Source organism: Vipera berus (genome assembly GCF_964194415.1).
Source record: "Vipera berus genome assembly, chromosome: 4".
In the NCBI taxonomy this organism is placed as follows: domain Eukaryota; kingdom Metazoa; phylum Chordata; class Lepidosauria; order Squamata; family Viperidae; genus Vipera; species Vipera berus.
In genome coordinates this window covers 10,094,222-10,115,088 of record NC_138206.1, presented here as the reverse complement: position 1 = coordinate 10,115,088, position 20,867 = coordinate 10,094,222, and the positions used below count along the sequence as shown (strand labels likewise).

The following is a 20,867-nucleotide window of genomic DNA, read 5'->3' as shown; positions in this document are numbered from 1 at the left end:
GACTGGAGGGAAATGCAAAGGCATATTGCAAAATGCCCCAAGAATTGAGACCAAATTTTAATGCATGGAACAGAGAATCTCTAATGCAGATCGCCGTGTCTACTTTTCGGAACTGTGCTGACTCAGGAATTCTGGGAGTTGAAGGCCATGAGTCATAAAAGAGCCGAGGTTGCCTACCCTTGCACTACACCTTCCATCATCATGTCCTGGTCTCAAGGATGGTTAAAAAGAGAAGGGCGGGAAACTTTAAAGGGCTGTATTGTAAGGATAACAGATGTAGGAAGGATAGAATCAAGATCACATGAAGTGTTAATACCATACTTTACAAGGCCTTGGTAAGGCCACACTTGGAATACTGCATCCAGTTTTGGTCGCCACGATGTAAAAAGATGTCGAGACTCTAGAAAGAGTGCAGAGAAGAGCAACAAAGACGATCAGGGCAATGAAGGCTAAAACATATAAGGAAGGGTTGCTGGAATTGGGTATGTGTAGTTTAATGAAGAGAAGGATTATGGGATGACATGATAGCAGTGTTCCAATATCTCAGGAAGAAATATCAACAACCTAAGATATGCAGATGATACCACTCTAATGGCAGAAAGTGAAGAAGAACTAAAGAGCCTCTTGTTGCGGGTGAAGAAGGAGAGTGCAAAACCTGGGTTGAAACTTAACATTAAGAAAACCAAGATCATGGCATCTGGCCCTCTCAATTCCTGGCAAATAGATGTGGAAGAAATGGAGGTAGTGACAGATTTTATTTTCCTGGGCTCCAAGATCACTGCAGACGGGGACTGTAGCCAAGAAATTAAAAGACGCTTGCTCCTGGGGAGGAAAGCCATGGCAAATCTAGACAGCACACTAAAAAGCAGAGACATCACCCTGTCAACAAAAGTGTGTATAGTCAAGGCTATGGTCTTCCCAGTTGCAATGTATGGCAGTGAAAGTTGGACCATAAGAAAGGCTGAGCGCCAAAGAATTGAGGCCTTTGAACTATGGTGCTGGAGAAGACTCCTGCGAGTCCCTTGGACTGCCAGGCGATCAAACCGGTCAGTCCTAGAGGAGATCAACCCTGACTGCTCTTTAGAAGGTCGGATCCTGAAGCTAAAACTCAAATAGTTTGGCCACCTAATGAGAAGGAAGGACTCACTGGAGAAGAGCCTAATGCTGGGAAAGATTGAGGGCAATAGAAGAAGGGGAGGACAGAGAATGAGGTGGCTGGATGGAGTCCCTGAAGCAGTAGGCGTGAGCTTAAATGGACTCCAGAAGATGGTAGAGGACAGGAAGGCCTGGAGGAACGTTGTCCATAGGGTCGCGATGGGTCAGACACGACTTCGCAGCTAACAACAACAATATCTCAGGGGCTGCCACAAAGAAGAGGGAGTCAAGCTATTCTCCAAAGCGCCTGAAGGCAGGACAAGAAGCAACAGATGGAAACTAACCAAAGAGAGAAGCAACCTAGAACTAAGGAGAAATTTTCTGACAGTGAGAACGAATTAACCAGTGGAACAATCTGCCTCCAGAAGTGGTGAATGCTCCAACACTGGAAGTTTTAAGAAGAGACTGGACAGCCATTTTTCTGAAATGGTAATAGGGTTTCCTGCCTGAGCAGGGGGTTGGACTAGATGACCTTCAAGGTTCCTACCAACTCTTGTTATTCTATTCTGGGAGTTGAAGTCCATGCGTCATAAAAGAGCCGAGGTTGCCTACCCCTGATCTATACTATCTCAGACAATTGACTGTCCAGTATCCCATTTAAGGAGAACCAGGCCCTAGGAACTGGTGGGCTGGGAACTGTCTGTTTTCTGCAGGAGCAGCCCATGATGCTGTCAACCCCCAGCTCAGGTCCATTCTAGTCACTCAGTCCAATAGCAGTTCTAATTATTTATGTCTGTTTCTATTATCAAAAGCATTGATTAACTGTGTCAGTACCACCAGGAGCGATTCCTCAAACGATTCTGCTGACACAGACGGTATTTTTTTTAATTATTATTTATCTCGACGCCCGGCCTCTTCAAATGGATTGCACTGATGAGGTTTTGCCAAGTAATAGCTTTTTCAATGATCTGTTATAGCATGACTGCCTGTTCACAGCATAGGGGATCCAAGCTGGTTTATTTCATTATTATGATTTTTTTTTTAAAAAAAGGGTTATCTCTCTCACTATTTCATGCAGTGCAATGACACATGTGGGCTCTCTCTCTTTCTCTCTCTCTCTATCTCTCTCACACACAGACACACATACACACACACATACGAGATGGGACATATTATTATTATTATCATTATCATTATCATTATCATTATCATTATCATTATCATTATCATTATCATCATCATCATCATCATCATCAACATCAACATCAACAACAACAACAATGTTGGAAGGGACGTTGGAGGTCGTCTAGTCCAACCCCATGCTCAGGCAGGAAACCCTATACCATTACAGAAAAATGGCTGTGCGGTCTCTTCTTAAAAACTTCCAGTGTTGGAGCATTCACAGCTTCTGGAGGCAGGTTGTTCCACTGGTTAATTGTTCTCACCGTCAGGAAGTTTCTCCTCAGTTCTAGGTTGCTTCTCTCCTTGATTAATTTCCATCCATGGCTTCTTGTCCTGCCTTCAGGCGCTTTGGAGAATAGCTTGACTCCCTCTTCTTTGTGGCAACCCCTGAGATATTGGAACACTGCTATCACGTTACCCCTCGTCCTTCTCTTCATTAAACTAGACACACCCAATTCCAGCAACCGTTCCTTATATCTGATCAGTCCCCTGATCATCTTTGTTGCTCTACTCTGTTATCTTAGATCAGTCACTTAGGTTCAATACCAGTGTCAAGCTATGAATACGGCTGCCTTTAGGACCGTTGCGTGTCTTTCGCTTTCCTACAGAGCAGGGAGGGGAGATGGGGGGAGAGAGTGGAATCCACAGGTGGTTTAGCATAGTGCAGGGGTAGGCATCCTTGGCTCTTTTATGACTCATGGACTTCAACTCCCAGAATTCCTGAGCCAGCCATGCTGAGGGGAAAGGCAGAAGTTACCAAGCTGAGCCATGCCGGCTCAGGAATTCTGGGAGTTGAAGTCCACGAGTCATAAACGAGCCAAGGTTGCCTACCCCTGGCATAGTGAGAAAGCTGGAGAAGTGAAAGTTCTGTTTTGGCGAACCGAGAATGCTTCTCCTAACAATTATTGGGAATTCTATTGGACAGTGTGACCGTACCGGTCCGAGGACAGAGGAGGAGAGTTACTCTTTTAATTAACCGCTTCCACCTTTTCATTACGGCCCACTTTCCCTTTCTAACTTGCCGCTATGATTCAGCCCATTAAAGATAACATTAGAGGACTTTTTGACTCCCGTGTGTTTCCTGCTGAGGATTTCAGTTCCCAGCACTTTCTTTTATTGTCTCTCATACAGCTAAGTCTTCGACTTACCACAGCTCACTTACAAAGGTGCTGGGGGAAAAAAATGACTTATGACCTTTTTTCACACTTACAGCTGTTGCAGCACCTCCATGGTCAGGTGATCAAAATTCAGACGCTTGACAGCCGGCTCATATTTATGACATTTGCAGGATCCTGGTGTCAAGTTTTGCAAACCTCTGACAAGCAAAGTCAACGGGGAAGCCAAATTCACTTCACAGCTCAGTTACTAATCTAACAACTGTGTTCACTCACTTTACGACTGTGGCAAGACAGGTTGTAAAATGGGGCAAAATTCACTTAACCACTGCCTTGTTTAGCAACCCGAATTTTGAGCTCAATTGTGGTCGTAACTCGAGGATTACCTGTCCTTTCTTGGCATCTGTGACTAAAATTAGTGGAAAAACTCCCCAAATGCATATTCTTACGTCAACATGTCAATGAAATGACATTTTCCATCATCGGAAAGTCTGTTTTTACAATCGCAGTATTGTTCCAGCAAATTTTTATTTTCAAAAACATACGCTAGCAATAATAATAATAATAATAATAATAATAATAATAATAATAATAATAATAATAATAATAATAATAATAATAATAATAATAATAATAATAATAATAATAAGTTGGAAGGGACCTTGGAGGTCATCTAGTCCAACCCCCTGCTCAGGCAGGAAACCCTATACCATTTCAGGCAAATGGCTGTCCAGTCTCTTCTTAAAAACTTCCAGTGTTGGAGCATTCACAGCTTCTGGAGGCAGGTTGTTCCACTGGTTAATTGTTCTAACTGTCAGGAAGTTTCTCCTTAGTTCTAGGTTGCTTCTCTCCTTGACTAGTTTCCATCCATTGCTTCTTGTCCTGCCTTCAGGTGCTTTGGAGAATAGCTTGGCTCCCTGTTCTTTGTGGCAGCCCCTCAGATATTGGAAGACTGCTATCATGTCACCCCTCACCCTTCTCTTCATTAAACTACACATACCCAATTCCAGCAACTGTTCCCAATATGTTTTAGCCTCCAGTCCCCCAATCATCTTTGTTGCTCTTCTCTGTACCCTTTCTAGAGTCTCAACATCTTTTTTACATCGTGGTGACCAAAACTGGATGCAGTATTCCAGGTGTGGCCTTACCAAAGCATTGTAAAGTGGTATTAGTACTTCACTTGATCTTGATTCTATCGCTCTGTTAATGCAGCCTAGCACTGTGTTGGCTTTTTTGGCAGCTGCAGCACACTGCTGGCTCATATTGAAGTGATTGTCTACTAGGACTCCGAGATCCCTCTCACAGTTACTACTATTGAGCAAGGTACCACCTATACTATACCTGTGCATTTGATTTTTCCTGCCTAAATGTAGAACCTTACTTTTTTCACCATTGAATTTCATTTTGTTAGATAGCGCCCAGTGTTCAAGTCTGTCCAGATCCTCCTGTACCTTAAGCCTGTCTTCTGGAGTATTGGCTATTCCTGCCAGCTTGGTGTCGTCTGCAAATTTGATGAGTTCCCCATCTATCCCCTCATCCAAATTGTTAATGAAGAATGTAGAACTGGCAAAACAAAATGCTTTCCAGATTTCATCAAAGAAACGCGTGACAAGTCATGGGATCTTCGGAGTGCAAGGGTTGTAAGTAGTGGTGGGATTCAAATATGTGAACAACTGGTTCTCTGTGTGGATGCCGCTTCCATTCTGGGCCTGGGACACAAAAAAAATTAGCTACCGGTGCTGCCAAAGTGGTGCGAATCCCACCACCGGATTGTAAATTTGAAGGAACTGGATTGAATCCCATTGCTGGAACCAGGAAATAAACTGAATGGTAGACTGCGTAGAAGGAGGAGAGGAAGGAAGAGAAATTGACATGGTCCCAGTACACAAAAGCTTGATTCTCTACTGTTGTGAAAATTAAAACAAAAAACAGGGGACTCAAATAGCTGGGCAATATGTCTTTCTGAAGCTATATCTCCTTAACGGTTGGAAATGCATGTCGGTGGGCAAAGTGCCTGAGTTTTGATCATGCAACTGTGGGGATGCTGCGACTGTGTGATTGTAAGTGTGAGGACAGGTTGTAAGTCCCTTTTTTCAGTGCTGTTCTAAATTTGAAGAGTCGCTAAACGAAGAGTGGTAAATTGAGGACCTTGTGGTGATGCGGGGGGAGAAGCCACTGGTTCTGAGTTGATTTCAGGGGCAGGTGCTAGTAATTCAAGAATTAGAGCTGAGTTCAGCCGCATCAGTCATAAACCTCTTTTAGTGCTTTTGCTTCTTTCAGCTGGACAATATGCTGATGTTCTGGATAAGGACATTGCTCAGTTGTGTTGGCTTAAATTAGATTTGAGAAGGTCCAACCTTGAACGTAAAGTGAGAGCAAAGAACAAGACGGCTGGCCTTTGAATTGTTATTGTCTCTGTGTGGTGTGCCAGTAGGTAAATAGAAGTATAGCAAGTATTTGATAAGGTGTGAACCTTTCTCTATAGACAATCTCCACAAAGCATTCTTGAGACTTTGAACAAACATTTCAGCCAGTCCATTTGTAGCTAAATAATATTGTATTTTTAATATATTTATCGCCCTGTACACCGCCCTGAGTCCTTCGGGAGAAGGGCGGTATATAAATCAAATTAATAAAATAAATAAATAAATAAATATCGGTGTTATATGTTGGATTCGATTTCCTTTTCAGCTTGGTAATTATCTGGCTACCATTGGGTTGACTATCACTCAATTTTGGTAGTCTTCAACTTACAACTATCTGTGTAGTGACTGCTCACAGCTACAATGGCACTGAAAAAAGTCACTTACAACCCAGGGGTGGGAATTCAGCCAGTTCGCACCAGTTTGGCAGAACCGGTAGCTAATTTTTTTTGTTGCCCAGGCCCAGAACGGACTTCCAGAAGCGGCATCCACACAGAGAACTGGTTGTTCGCATATTTGAATCCCACCACTGCTTACAACCAGTCCTTGCACTTAGGACTACAATCACACATTCAAAATTTGGGTACTGGGCAATTGCCATCTATTTATGATGTTTGCAGCATCCCAGAGTCACATAGGGCAGGCATGTCAAGCTGCCAGCCCGTGGGCCAAATGTGTCACGATGAAACCGCACCCACCCCATTGCCGGCAATGGGGAAAAATTCGCGTGATATTGCGAGTTTCACATGCCTGACATAGGGCCTTCCCAGCTGACTCCCAGCAGTCAAATTCAATAGAGGAAATCAGATTTGCTTAGCGACTGCAGTGATTTACTTAACCATCGCATGAAAGATCATAAAATCAGACATGCTCACTTAACAATCACTTTACTTAGAAAGGGAAATTCCTGCCCCCATTGTGGCTGTAAGCTGAGGACTACCTGCAGTTGTTCTGGAACGCTAAAACATTTTCTCAATGTATCAGTGTTATGTGTCGTATTGTTAAAGTCATTGGGGGAAAAAAATGAATGTGTATCCGCCACAGCTAAAATAGTTATGCCTATAAAGTGTTGGTTAAAATTTTATGAACCCTTTTGAATTTTCAATATTTCTGCAAAAAGATATGGCCTAAACTTTGATCTGTTTTCCACACAAGTCCTAAAACTAAATAAAGACAATCCAATTCAATAAAATGGGTCAAAAACATTGCTTTCTTCATTTACTGCTTGAGGAAAATGATCTAAAGCTACATATTTGTGTGTGCCAAAAGTATGTGAACTTCAATGATTATCAATTCATTTTAAATTAACCCCAAGTGTTTCAGGCAATAGGATCAAGGAGCCATGGTGGCCCAGTGGTTAGAATGCAATATTGCAGGCTCACTCTGCCCACAATCAGCAGTTCGATTCTGACCAGCTCAAGGTTGACTCAGGCTTCCATCCTTCTGAGGTCGGTAAAATGGGGGCCAAGTTTGAAGACCCCTGGCATACACTGTTGCAAGCTATGTGTGTTTCTACTACTGATTGAAGCTTTATAGTATTTCTAGCAACTGTTTCCATGGAGATAACCATTTCAGATGCTCTCCTAATGCTAAATCTGTCACTGTTGTCTTTTTTCTCTTTTTTTTTTGAAAGTTTTGTTTCAGAATTCTACAAAACAGCTTCCCAGTTGTTTTGCCCTTTGCCAAATTTGCAATGTTCAGGCAGTGCTTTCCATCTCACAGTGATTTGTGCCTCTTTTTGTCTATGTTAAGTAAGGTAGAGTCTGTTTCATGCTTCAACTGTACAAAATCCAGAATAATAGACTTCAAAGAGACCTTGGAGGTCTTCTAGTCCAACCCCTTGCTCAAGCAGGAGCCCCTCTGCCTTCGCCCAGGTTCGCCTGGTGCGCCATTGTGGCCCTATCTAGACCAGGTTGCCTTGCGTACAGTCACTCATGCGCTCGTGACCTCTCGTTTGGACTACTGCAACGCTCTCTACATGGGGCTGCCCTTGAGGACCACTCGGAGGCTTCAACTGGTGCAGAATGCAGCCGCGCGAGTTGTTTTGGGGTCTCCCGATACTCCCATGTTACACCTCTGCTCCGTGAGCTGCATTGGCTGCCAGTTGCCCTCCGGGTGAGATTCAAGGTGCTGGTTATGACCTACAAAGCCCTACATGGCATGGGTCCGGATTACCTACAGCAGCACCTGCTGCCGGCATCAACTTCCCTCCGTCCAGTGCGCTCCCACAGAGTGGGCCTCCTCAGGGTGCCTCCGATCAGAGAATGTCGATTGGTGGCCCCCAGGGGGAGGGCGTTCTCTGTGGGCGCGCCAGACCTGTGGAACCGCCTTCCGGTTGAGCTCCGGATGGCCCCCGACCTTCGCTCCTTCCGGCGCGATTTAAAAACCTATTTGTTTGAACAGTCTGGCCTGGTCTGATAGGTTTGGGGTTGGATTTAGTTTTAACACAGTTTTATTATTGTATTATATTGGGCATAATTATTTAATCCTTTTTAACTTCTTTTTAACTTTTGTATTTATATTTTAATATTTATTGCCCTGTACACCGCCCTGAGTCCTTCGGGAGAAGGGCGGTATAAAAATTTAATAAATAAATAAATAAATAAATATACCACTTCAAACATGTGACTGGCCAATATTTTCTTAAAAGCCTCCACTGATGGAGCATCCACAACTTCTGAAGGCAAGCTGTTCCACTGGTTAATTGTTCTCACTGTCAGGAAGTTTCTTCTTAGTTCTAGGTTGCTCCTCTCCTTGATTAGTTTCCATCCCTTTTTTCTTGTCCGGCCTTCTGGTGCTTTGGAGAATAGGTTGACCCCCTCTTCTTCGTGGCTGCTCCTATGTTTGAGGGGCTGCCATAATGGATGGAAACTAATCAAGGAGAGAAGCAGCCTAGAACTAAGGAGAAACTTCCTAGCAGTGAGAACAATCAACCAATGGAACAGCTTTGCCTTCAGAGGTTTTGGGTGCTCCATCACTGAAGGCTTTAATGAAGAGACTGGGCGGCCCCTTGTCTGAAATGGTATAGGGTCTCCTGCTTGAGCAGGGGGTTGGACTAGAAGACCTCCAAGATCAACTGACTCATCCGTTATCTCTTGATTGCTTACGTCTGTCTTCCTTTTCCCTTCCTTTTTCAGCTTTCGCTCCAATCTCTCACAGTGTAGTAGGTGTAGATATGTTGAAAGGTGTCTTTTTATCCTTATAGGTCAAGAAAGATTTGGGAACATGACACGGGTCTACTACCGAGAAGCCGTGGGAGCTTTTATCGTCTTTGATGTTACGAGGCCAGCTACCTTTGAAGCTGTAACCAAGTGGAAGGAGGATTTGGACACTAAACTGACTCTCCCAAATGGCCAGATGGTGCCAACTGTCCTGTTAGCAAACAAATGTGATCAAGGCCAAGAGTTACTGGTGAATAATGGCTTCAAGATGGACCAGTTCTGCAAGGACAATGGTTTTGTGGGATGGTTCGAAACATCGGCTAAGGTAACTCTCTTCTGTGTCAGGTAATAATATTGACCCATTGAGTTAGGCTTGGTCATCATTGGGGTGATATGATAGCTGTCTTCCAATATCTAAGGGGCTGCCACAAAGAAGACAGGGGTCAACCTCTTCTCCAAAGCCCTTGAAGGTAGGACAAGAAGCAATGGATGGAAACTAACCAAAGAGAGAAGCAACCTAGAAGTGAGGAGAAATTTCCTGGCAGTTAGAACAATTAACCAGTGGAACAACCTGCCTCCGTTTTTCAGAAGAGATTGGACAACCATTTGTCTGAAATGGTTTAGAGTTTTCTGCCTGAGCAGGAGGTTGGACTACAAGACCTCCAAGATCCCTTCCAACTCTGTCATTCTGTTATTAGATTCTACTGTCCAAGGAACAGGAGCTCACTCTGTTGCACAGAGTTTGGCTCTCCAACCCAGGTTGTCAGCTTTCCAGCTGGCAAGCTCAGTGTCTTTAACCACTGGCTTCTTTGTGGTTGAAATACAGTTAGCTTGAAAAAGATACCTCCATTTATACTGTGTTCCTTTTAACATTGTTCCTAGTCTCTTCATGGAGGTGTGAATTTGTTTCCCCGCTTCTAACAGGCTTCATTTTGAGGAGCGAAAATGGCTCAGCAGTTAAACATGCTGAGCTTGTCAGCTGGAAAGCTAACAGCCTGGGTTTGAGACCCAAACTCTGTGGGTCCTTGCTCCAGCTCCTGCCCACCTAGCGGTTTATTTATTTATTTATTTATTTATTTTATTTATTTATTTTAATCCCATTTATATCCCGCCCTTCTCCGAAGACTCAGGGCGGCTTACAATTTAAAGCACAAATCAATGTGCTTAGCAATAGCCTTCATTCTATGTATATGCCTGCTTATTAGGGCTTTCGCACACACCCCAAGCGGCATTAGTACAAAGTCAGCTTAATTGCCCCCAACAATCTGGGTCCTCATTTTACCTACCTCGGAAGGATGGAAGGCTGAGTCAACCTTGAGCCTGGTGGGACTCGAACCTGCACTAATTGCAGGCAGCTGATGTTACTTAAGGAGGCATTAGCCCACTGCTCCACCAAGGCTCTTGGTGGTTTGAAAGCAATGCAAATGCAAGTAGATAAATAAGTACGACTTTGGTGGGATGGTAACAGCATTCCATACATCTTTGGCATACAGCCATATTGGCCACATGAGCATGGAAATTGCCTTCGGACAACTCTAACTCCCTCGGCCAAGAAATGGAGATGAGCAAGCACGTGCCCTGGAATCAAGCCCAAGTAATGTGGAAACTTTTACCTTTACCTTTTAATCATTCTTCTCCCATTGCTTTGAAGAATTTGCAATATGGCACAACTAGTGTCTTAAAAAAACATCTTTATCTCCATCCCAATTTATCTCTTTTATTCCATGATTTTTTTGCAGAGTTCTCTTCTTTCACCTGATTATTTTAGAAATCTTATTAGCATATCTTTTGGGTTTGGCATTTGATTGAACTTAGAAGGGAAGGCTGTAGGGGTGAGTCTCACATCATTACCTTGAAGTTTTAAATCTAGTAGCTTATAATTAAATGTTGATATAAGGTACCCAATTTAATTAGTCTTGATGCACGTCTCCTAATGCCTCTAATTCTCAAATTATTTCTGTTTCTGAATATCAACCAAATTCAGTCTCACTTCAGTAATAGCGTTTGAACTTTTCCATATATAGCTTATTTTTCACAGCAACGTTGCATGCTTTGCTCTCCGTCAGGACCATCTTTGAAATTTCAGAAAATAAATCTGTCAGTCATTTATTAACTGCTTCAAACATCCTTACCAGGTCTTTCCAAAGCAAATTGCAGGTAGTCCTTGATATATGACTGGTTGCTTAGGGACAGTTTGAAATTACAACGGACTTGAAAAAACGTACGGCCTGTCTTCAAAGTTATGACTGATGCACTATCCATGAAGTCATGTGAAATGGAGAGACCATTTGGGGGTTGGGGATCTCTTACACTTCATTTGTTTCTTGGGTTTTGTTTTTTGAGTTTTGATCAGTTCAAAAGAGGCAGCAAATTTCCTCCTGTAACTAGCTTTGCAGTGCTGGTAGCCCTTGACTTATGATCACGACTGAGCCCATAATTTCTGTTAAGTGAGACATTTGTTAAGCGAGTTTTGCCCCATTTTACGACTTTTCTTGCCACGGTTGTAAAATCACTGCAGTTGATTTATTTATTTATTTATTTATTTTAATTCCATTTATATCCCGCCCTTCTCCGAAGACTCAGGGCGGCTTACAAGCTTAGCAGTAGCCTTCATTCTATGTATATGCCTGCTTATTAGGGCTTTCATACACACACACACCCAGCGGCATTATTACAAAGTCAGCTTATTGCCCCCAACAATCTGGGTCCTCATTTTACCTACCTTGGAAGGATGGAAGGCTGAGTCAACCTTGAGCCTGGTGGGACTCGAACCTGCACTAATTGCAGGCAGCTGGTGTTACTTAAGGAGGCATTAGCCCACTGCGCCACCAAGGCTCTTTCAATAAGATAAGTTAGTAATCTGGTTAAGGGAATCTTCCCCATTAAATTTGCTCGTCAGAAAGTTGCAGAAGGGGATCACATGACTCTAGGACACTGCAAAGGACATAAATATGAACCAGTGGCCAAGCATCTGAATTTTGATCACATGATCGTGGGGATGCTGCAAAAGTCGTAACTATGAAAAACGCTCATAAGGCATAAGGCAATGGTCACTAAATGAACTCTTGTAAAGATTTCCCTGTCCAGTCTTGTCTGACTCTCAGGGTCAGTGCTCATCCATGTTTCTTAGCCAAGGGAGCCAGCATTGTCTAAAGAGGCTTCCATGGTCATGTTCTGTACCAGCCTGCTACCGGCCTTGCAGAAAAGGCAACCCCTTTACAGACGGCAAGAGGCTGGAATACGTCTGCCAAATTTATTACAAAAACAAACAAAACACGAACCAAGATACCGGAGCTTTGAAACACTATCTGAGCGGTTGCTTTCAGCAAACCAGCCCTCCCCACACAAGTCCTTTATAAAGAGTTCAGGGCGTGGCTTCTCTCTCCCTCCTTCCGAGAAGCCCCATTGCCTTCCTCTGTTTACTCCTACTTGACTGCCTCCTGCGTCGGGCGTCCTTGAACAGGGCCAGCTGTGGGTCATCTTCATCCACGCTGTCAGGCTCACACAGCTGGGTCTCCACCAGGTGGGAGGGGCCTGGCTGGGGGCTCTGCGGAGCCTCAAAGCCATCATCAGCAAGTTCTTCAACACCCCCCTCCTCCTCATCATCTGAGTCATCTGACCCAACTGCCGAACCCACAGGCTGACCCTGAATCACAACATGTCATGTGGCCAGCATGAGTATACACCGAGGGGCATGGGATGCTCTTACATTCCCACCAAAGTGGTACCTGTTTATCTACTTGCATTTGCATGCTTTCGAACTGCTAGGTGGGCAGGAGCTGGAGCAAGAAACGGGAGCTCACCCAGTCATGTGGCACTTGGGTCTCGAACCCAGTCTGTCAGCTTTGTAGCTGAGAAGCTCAGCATCTTTAACCACTGAGCCCTCACACCCTCTCTAATTGTTGGCATTAAAGGTAAAAGTAAAGGTTCCCCCGCACATGTGTGCTAGTCGTTTCTGACTCTAGGGGCCGGTGTTCATCTCCGTTTCAAAGCTGAAGAGCCAGTGCTTGTCTGAGGACATCTCCGTGGTCATGTGGCCGGCATGACTAGACGCCAAAGGCGCACGGAACGCTGTTACCTTCCCACCGTAGTGGTCCCTATTTTTCTACTTGCATTTTTACGTGCTTTCGAACTGCTAGGTTGGCAGAAGCTGGGACGAGTAACAGGCGCTCGCTCTGCTACGTGGCAATCGGGATTCGACCCGCCAAACTGCCGATCTTCTGATCGACAAGCTCAGCGTCCTAACCCACTGAGCCACCACATCCCTTATAATTGTTGGCATTAAAACTCATTAAATAAGATCTCTTTGAATCTTGGTCCCTTGACAAGGGTAGGGTAAAGGGCTTGAGAAATGGTGGTCCTTAGTGCAGAGATCAGTGGCATTCATACAGCTAGTTCTCGTGTTATGACTCCAATTGGGACCAGAATTTCCATTGCTAAGCAAGGTAATTGTTAAGGGAGTTGCATCCAATTTAAGGCCCCAAAGGAGCTTTTTTTGGGAGACAACTGGACTTCCTTGTTTTTCCTTGAAGACGTTTCGCTTCTCATCCAAGAAGCTTCTTCAGCTCTGGCTGGATGGTGGGGAATGGAAGGATTTATACTCCTTGCAGACAGCCGGTCATTTGCATTCTTTTAGAGCACAGGTGTCAAACTCGCCGCATCACCTGACATGTCGCGATTTATCGTGACTTTTTTCGCATTGCTGGAGCTGGGGTGGGCACAGCCTACACATGATGCAACTGGCCCACGGGCCGGCACTTTAAAACCCCTGTTTCAGAGAGTCGTTGAGGCCACATGGAGGTTTGTCTGTGTCCTCAGGGTCACCTGAGTAGAGCAAATGGGTGTGGAGTCTTTGTGGCTATAGGATGTTTTCTGTCCTATTCCCTTTGGAACAATCATGACCTGGATGACTGAGAATCTCCATAGACATCCAATTTAGGTGTTAAAGGAGTTTTGCCTGATTCTATGAGCTTTTTCTACCACAATTGTGAAGGGAATCCCTGCAGTTTTCAAGTGTGTCACACGGGCATTAAGCAAATCCGGCTTCCCCCATTGATTTTGCCTGTCAGATTCCATTTGGGAAGGTGGCAAAGGGCAATCACATGACCCCGGGAATGCAACAACTGAAATAAACACTTGCTGATGGGCCGATGCCTGAATTTTGTTCACAAGATCATCTAGACCAGACATGTTAAACACAAGGCCCGGGGGCCGGATCCGGCCCATGAAGTGGTTTCATGTGGCCCACGAAGCCATCCTGGAAACAGTGAGGGAACGGCCCCCACTGACTTGGCCCAGAGACCCTCCTTCTGCCAGAGACCCTCAGATCTCTCCCGCTCCTGCCCAGGCCCCCATAGGCACCCTTGATGCAACGATGTAGAGCTGTCCACGCCCACCCAGTAAGCCATACACACTCTAGCCACACCCACCCAGTAGGCCACGCCCACCCTGGCTATACCCACCCGGCCCCTTGAGGGCAACCTCAACGCTGATGCGGCCCTCAATGAAATTGAGTTTGACACCCCTGATCTAGACCAAGGTCTTCAAACTTGGCCCTTTTGTGACTTGTGGACTTCAAGTCCCAGAATTCCTCAGCCAGCCATGCTGGCTTGAGGAATTCTGGGAGTTGAAGTCCACAAGTCATAAAAGGGCCAAGTTTGAAGATCCCTGATGTAGGCCCTGCAACACTCCTAAATGTTAGGATTGGTTGTCAATCACTTTTTTCAGTGCTGCTGTAATTTCGAATGGTTGCTAAACAAATGGCTGTAAGTCGAGGATGACCTGTACTGTAGCAAAGGGATCAGAGGAGAGGAGAGTTAGGTTACTCCATGCTAACAAAACTTCTGCAGGAAACTAACTGTAGCTTATGAAATTTAAATGCATGAAATTTACCATCGCTTATACCTTGTAATAAAAATTGCTAACTGGAACAGGGGCTCTCAGATTCCTTCAGAGGGATCAGGGAACCCATCCAAAATTGCAAATTTAGAAGGCAACACCAGGCACACCATTTTGTTAACAGGTACAACTTCAAAAATCCAGGTTGCCTAAAACAGAGGTGGGGAACGATGGCCCCGTTATGACTTGTGGACTCCAACTCACTGAGTTCCAGAGTGGAATTCTGGGAGTTGAAGTCCGCAAGTCATAAAAGGGCCATCGTTCCCCACCCGTGGCCTAAAATAACTCTCCCTCTTCAGCGTCAAAACCAACAAAATTTTGTGTCACTATAAAGTAGAACAGGGGTGGGATTCAGCCGGTTTGCACCAGTTCAGCAGAACCGGTAGCTAATTTTTTTGTCCCTCAGACCCAGAATGGACTTCCGGATGCGGCATCCACACAGAGAACCGGTTGCTCTCCTATTTGAATCCCACCACTGAAGTAAAACTACAGTACTGTATGAAATTAGGCATAGTTTTATAGCTTGGGATTGCAGCATCATAAATCCAAAAAGATTTGCATGGCTGGTCATAAAATATTTCATCTGGAAGAGAGAATGGCCCATAAAAAGTAATAAAGGCAAACTTTGTCAGTAAAAGAAAACTAGGTACTCAGATTTAAGGGAATTTATTTCAGAGATTACAATGGAGAATCTCAAACCCTAATCTAGAGGCAGGAAGAACAATGCAAAGACATGATGGGCAACAAACACCAGGGCTTTTTTTGTCATAGAACGCTCAGAACGGAGTTCCGGCACCTTTTTTGGATGGAACCTTGTAGGGTAGGCAAGGCGGGTTGTTTGACGTGTGTGAGTTCCGGCACCTTTTTGTTTTACAAAAAAAGTACTGACAAACACTAAACTGCTTTTAAGATTGCTTGAAGGTGTATTCCATCAACTTTATTGTTTATTTCACGTTAACGTAAAATCATTCCATTTTTACTCTTTGCTACTTGTGCAGTCAGTTTTATTACCAATAATCAAAGATTCTTACAATTTATATTTGGGGGATTGGAAAGGAATTAGAAAATCAGTTTGAATCATTACCTGTGTAACTTACAGCAGTCATCTTGTTAGTTTTCACTTATTTATTTTTGGCATCCATACCAAGAAAAGTTTCCATTAACTATATTTATGGAGATTCTCAGTGATCTAGGTCATGGTTGTCCCAAATGTGCTTTTTTCCAAAAGTCAAGTGGACTTTCTTGTTTCCCCCCCCCCCTTGAAAACATTTCGCTTCTCATCGAAGAAGCTTCTTCAATTCTATCGAAGGCAAGCGGGCTTCTTTTATTTTTTTCTCTTTGAAAACGTTTCTCTTTTCATCCAAGGAAGTTCTTCAGTAGAACTGGAGAGGCAAAATGTTTTCAAGGCAAAAGCCAAGAAAGTCCACTAGCCTTTTAGAAAAAGCACCTTTGGGACGCTAGCTGTAGCCCACCTATCCAGAGATAAATTGCACACTTGCTCAAAGCTTAATCAGGATTGTTGCGTTTTTTGGTAGCAACGATACAAAGAGTATTTATGCAGATTTCAAAAAATGGCACATTGTGTATTAAGTCTTCTGTGACCTCATGTCCTATTGGAAGTTTTCTCACAAATTACAGTCCATGCCAGGAATTCTAAGAGCTCTCATTCCACGTTGCTGGAATTGGGTATGTGTAGTTTAATGAAGAGAAGGACTAGGGGTGACATGATAGCAGTCTTCCAATATCTCAGGGGCTGCCCCAAAGAAGAGGGAGTCAAGCTATTCTCCAAAGCACCTGAAAGCAGGACAAGAAGCAACGGATGGAAACTAGTCAAGGAGAGAAGCAACCTAGAACTCAGGAGAAACTTCCTGACAGTTAGAACAATTAACCAGTGGAACAACCTGCCCCCAGAAGTGGTGAATGCTCCAACACTGGAAGTTTTTAAGAGGAGACTGGACAGCCATTTGCATGAAATGGTATAGGGTTTCCTGCCTGAGCAGGGGGTTGGACTAGATGACCTCCAAGGTCCCTTCCAACTACTTCTTCTTCTTCTTCTTCTTCTTCTTCTTCTTCTTCTTCTTCTTCTTCTTCTTCTTCTTCTTCTTCTTCTTCTTCTTCTTCTTCTTCTTCTTCTTCTTCTTCCATCGAATTGGGAAGTACTTGACCATTGTGAAGTTCACCTGTTGTACATACCTTTGAACCCCTTGGGGCAATGAGCAAATGTGGTTCAGAATTAATATGACAATTAATATATTAATTTGTCCTGCTTGTCAGGTTTCTGTAATTGTATCCACAAGCTTTTTGTACCAACAGAAAAAAAAATTCAAAATCAACAAAGTTTTTCGATCCAGAAAAATGATAAAGGGGCTGGAGGCTAAATTCTAGGATGAATGGTTCAGAGTAGCCTACTGACGAGAAGGATTGCAGGCACATGATCATTAACTTCTTCCAGTATTTGAGGGGCTGTCATAGGGGAGAGGGGATTGACAGTCTCCAAAGCACCAGAGGGCAGAACAAGAAGTAGCGGGTGAACTTTTGTTAAAGAGTAATTTTCTGACCGTGAGAACAATTAATCAACGGAACAGCCTGCCTCCCAGAATTGTGCGCACGCTCGATCCCTGGAGGTTTGCAAGAAAAGATTGGACCACCATTTGCCTGTGATGATATAAGATCTGCTGCCTTGAGCAGGGGGTTGGATAAAAGACCCCCAAGGTCCCTTTCTATGATTCTAGTTTATAAACCTAGGATCAAGAGTTGACTTTTCTTAGGAACAAGGCCTTGTTAATAATGGTAGCAAGTCTCCAGAGCTTTTGGGTAGAAAAAGAGTTTTTGTTCTCCCGGTTGTTTCTAATGATGCTGAGAATTTGAATTGAAATCTTTTCCATGCAGAATTGGTTCTCTAACTCTGGTCCAGGGGGTCTTCAAACTTGGCCCTTTTATGACTTGTGGACCTCAACTCCCAGAATTCTTCAGCCAGTTTGCCTGGCTGAGGAATTCTGAGAGTTGAAGTCCACAAGTCGTAAAGGAGCCAAGTTTGAAGACCCCTGCTCTGGTCCAAACCTTTGGCAGCGGACATTAAATCTAGACTTCTGGCGGAATTCTCTTTTCTCTCCAGCACTCTCAGCTGGAGCTGAAAAGCAGTTTTTAGATTTACGTGGTTTTCTCTCATGGCATTTCACAGCATCTTGAAAATAGCTACTCGTCAACCAGAGGAATTTGCCAGGTCTGTTCAGAAAATCTCCCGATCAACTTTTGTTGTCTGTGGTTGCAAAAGGTTAGTGGCTCAGTTGGTAAACTGTTAAATTCAAAAGTGAATCGCTGGCTAATTGAAACCTAGCATTTGATTGTGACCAGTACAAGTTTTCCTACTTGTATAAGCCAGGTTATCCTGCAAGAATGTCCAAACAGATGGAATTGCAAGCAGCTTCAAAGATACTTTGTCCCAGGAAAATCCAGTGCTACAGCTTCCCAAATAGATGACTGGATGAGCACAATTAGAATAATACTGTATCACTATTACTGCTTCATTACAATCTACATGCCTCTACTATTACAATGTAGACTATTACAACCATTCGTTTAATGATCATTCAAAGTTATTATGACACTGAAAAAAATGCTGTTTTTCATGCTTGTGACCTTTGTAGCATCCCCATGGTCACGTAATCAAAATTTGCCCACTTGGCAACTGTTTCATAGTTATGACAGTTGCAAAGTCTAGGCCAGGGGTAGGCAATCTTGGCTCTTTTATGACTCGTGGACTTCAATACCCAGAATTCCTGAACCAGCCAGGCTGACTCAGGAATTCTGGGAGTTGAAGTCCACGAGCCATAAAAGAGCCAAGGTTGCCTACCCCTTGTCTAGGGCACAGGTGTCAAACTCGCCACGTCGTGTGACGTGTTGCGATGTACTGCAACTTTTTTGCATTGCCGAAGCTGGGGTGGGCGCGGTCTCCATATGGTGCAACTGGACCGCGAGCCAGCAGTTTGACACCCCTGGCCTAGGGTTATGTGATCATCTTTTGTGACCTTTTGACAAACAAAGTCAATGGGGAAGCCAGATTCACTTAACATCCGTGTTACTAACAACAACTGCAGCGATACAATTAACAACTGTGATGCCACTGATTCTGAAATGAACTTGATCCCAAAGCATTCAAAATTACAGAAGTTCAAAGAATGTACTTTAAATTCAGCCTTAAGTAAGGATAGGGTTTTTTTTCCCCCTGAGAACTCATTTTAAATTCTCTCTCTATAATATATATAAAGTAGCTCAGAGTTGCATGGGAAATGAATTTTTAGCCTGAAGGTGAACTGCCACAGGTATCGAATTAATTTAAGTTTAGAGCACATATTTTATTCATTTATTGGCTCCAAAATTGAAGGAAATCATGTTCTGTTACTTGGCAATTTCCTGAAGTTAAAATCTGGGGAAGTACTGGAAATAGAATTGTAGGTAGCATGGGTTCCTTCCCACTGACGTAAGTATCTTGGAGAAGGAGCAGGAGGAGGAGGGAGGGGGAGAGAGGGGGGGAGGGAGAGGGGGAGTGGAAAGAGGAGGAGGAGGAGGAGGAGGAAGAAGAAGAAGAAGAAGAAGAAGAAGAAGAAGAAGAAGAAGAAGAAGAAGAAGAAGAAGAAGAAGAAGAAGAAGAAGAAGAAGAAGAAGAAGAAGAAGAAGAAGAAGAAGAAGAAGAAGAAGAAGAAGAAGAAGAAGAAGAAGAAGAAGAAGAAGAGGAGGAGCAACAAAGATGATTAGAGGACTGGAGACTAAAACATATAAGGAACGGCTGCTGGAATTGCGTATGTCTAGTTTAACGAAGAGAAGGGTGAGGGGTGACATGATAGCAGTCTTCCAATATTTTAGGGCTGTCCCAAAGAAGAGGGAGTCAAGCTATTCTCCAAAGCCCCTGAAGGCAGGACAAGAAGCAACGGATCGAAACTAATCAAGGAGAGAAGCAACCTAGAACTAAGGAGAAACTTCCTGACAGTTAGAACAATTAACCACTGGAACAACCTACCTCCAGAAGCTGTGAATGTTCCAACACTGGAAGTTTTTAAGAAGAGACTGGACAGCCATTTGTCCAAAATGATATAGGGTTTCCTGCCTGATCAGGGAGTTGGCCTAGATGACCTCCAAGGTCCCTTCCAACTTTATTATTATTATTGTTAGAAGAAGAAGACGGAGGAGGAGGAGGAGGAGGAGGAGGAGGAGGAGGAGGAGGAGGAGGAGGAGGAGGAGGAGAAGAAGAAGAAGAAGAAGAAGAAGAAGAAGAAGAAGAAGAAGAAGAAGAAGAAGAAGAAGAAGAAGAAGAAGAAGAAAATAACAATGGCTTTCAGATGGACTTCATTCATTGGAGTGACTCTAACTTAGTCACTTACATTGTTCAGAAATTTGATTGTGCTGGCTAAGAATTTTGAGTGTTAGCATTTTGGATATTTGAGGAAATCTGCTATTAGACTTGGGGTATCGGACATAAGAGTTCTGAGCATTCTAATGTTGGCTAGATGTTCTGGGAGTTGTATTTTCTTCTAGGAAGGTTGTGAGTTGCAATCCCAAAATGTCTAGAGAACATCAGGCACTGGCTACTAGGACTCATTCTTCTTCTTTTCTTGTCTTCCCCCCCCCCCCCATTCAGGACAACATAAACATTGATGAAGCTGCTCGGTGCTTGGTGAAACACATAATTTCCAGTGACAGTGAACTAGCCCAGCCTATCAATCCAGATGTCATCAACCCTCACGTGAATTCTTCCAAAAGCAATCGCTGCTCAGCTTGCTTTGGATCCTAAGCAATTTCCAAGCTGTTTATGGACATTGGAACTGAGCAAAGAAGAACTCAGGAATAATGCCACGAAGCAGGATCTCTCCGATGCAAGACGGCTGGGCTTGCGTTGTTCTTGAACAAACAGAAAGCGAAAGAGAAACCAAGATTAGAAAATGTGTATCCTTCGCTGGGAAGGAAAAAGAAACCCAAATATTTAAAACAAATGTGTT

General features: G+C 43.8%; 1 protein-coding gene across 1 annotated transcript in view; it reads left to right on the top strand.

Moving 5' to 3' along the window:
- Nucleotides 1-20,662, top strand: part of RAB38 (RAB38, member RAS oncogene family) — a gene marked incomplete at its 3' end in the record, with an annotated part of 31,648 nt that extends 10,986 nt beyond the window's left edge. Inside the window, exons 2-3 of the mRNA XM_081327591.1 lie at nt 9,021-9,301; nt 20,510-20,662. Of these exons, the coding sequence (XP_081183717.1) occupies nt 9,021-9,301; nt 20,510-20,662 (434 nt within the window). The remainder of the gene's footprint in view (nt 1-9,020; nt 9,302-20,509) is intronic.
- Nucleotides 20,663-20,867: the final 205 nt, after the last annotated feature.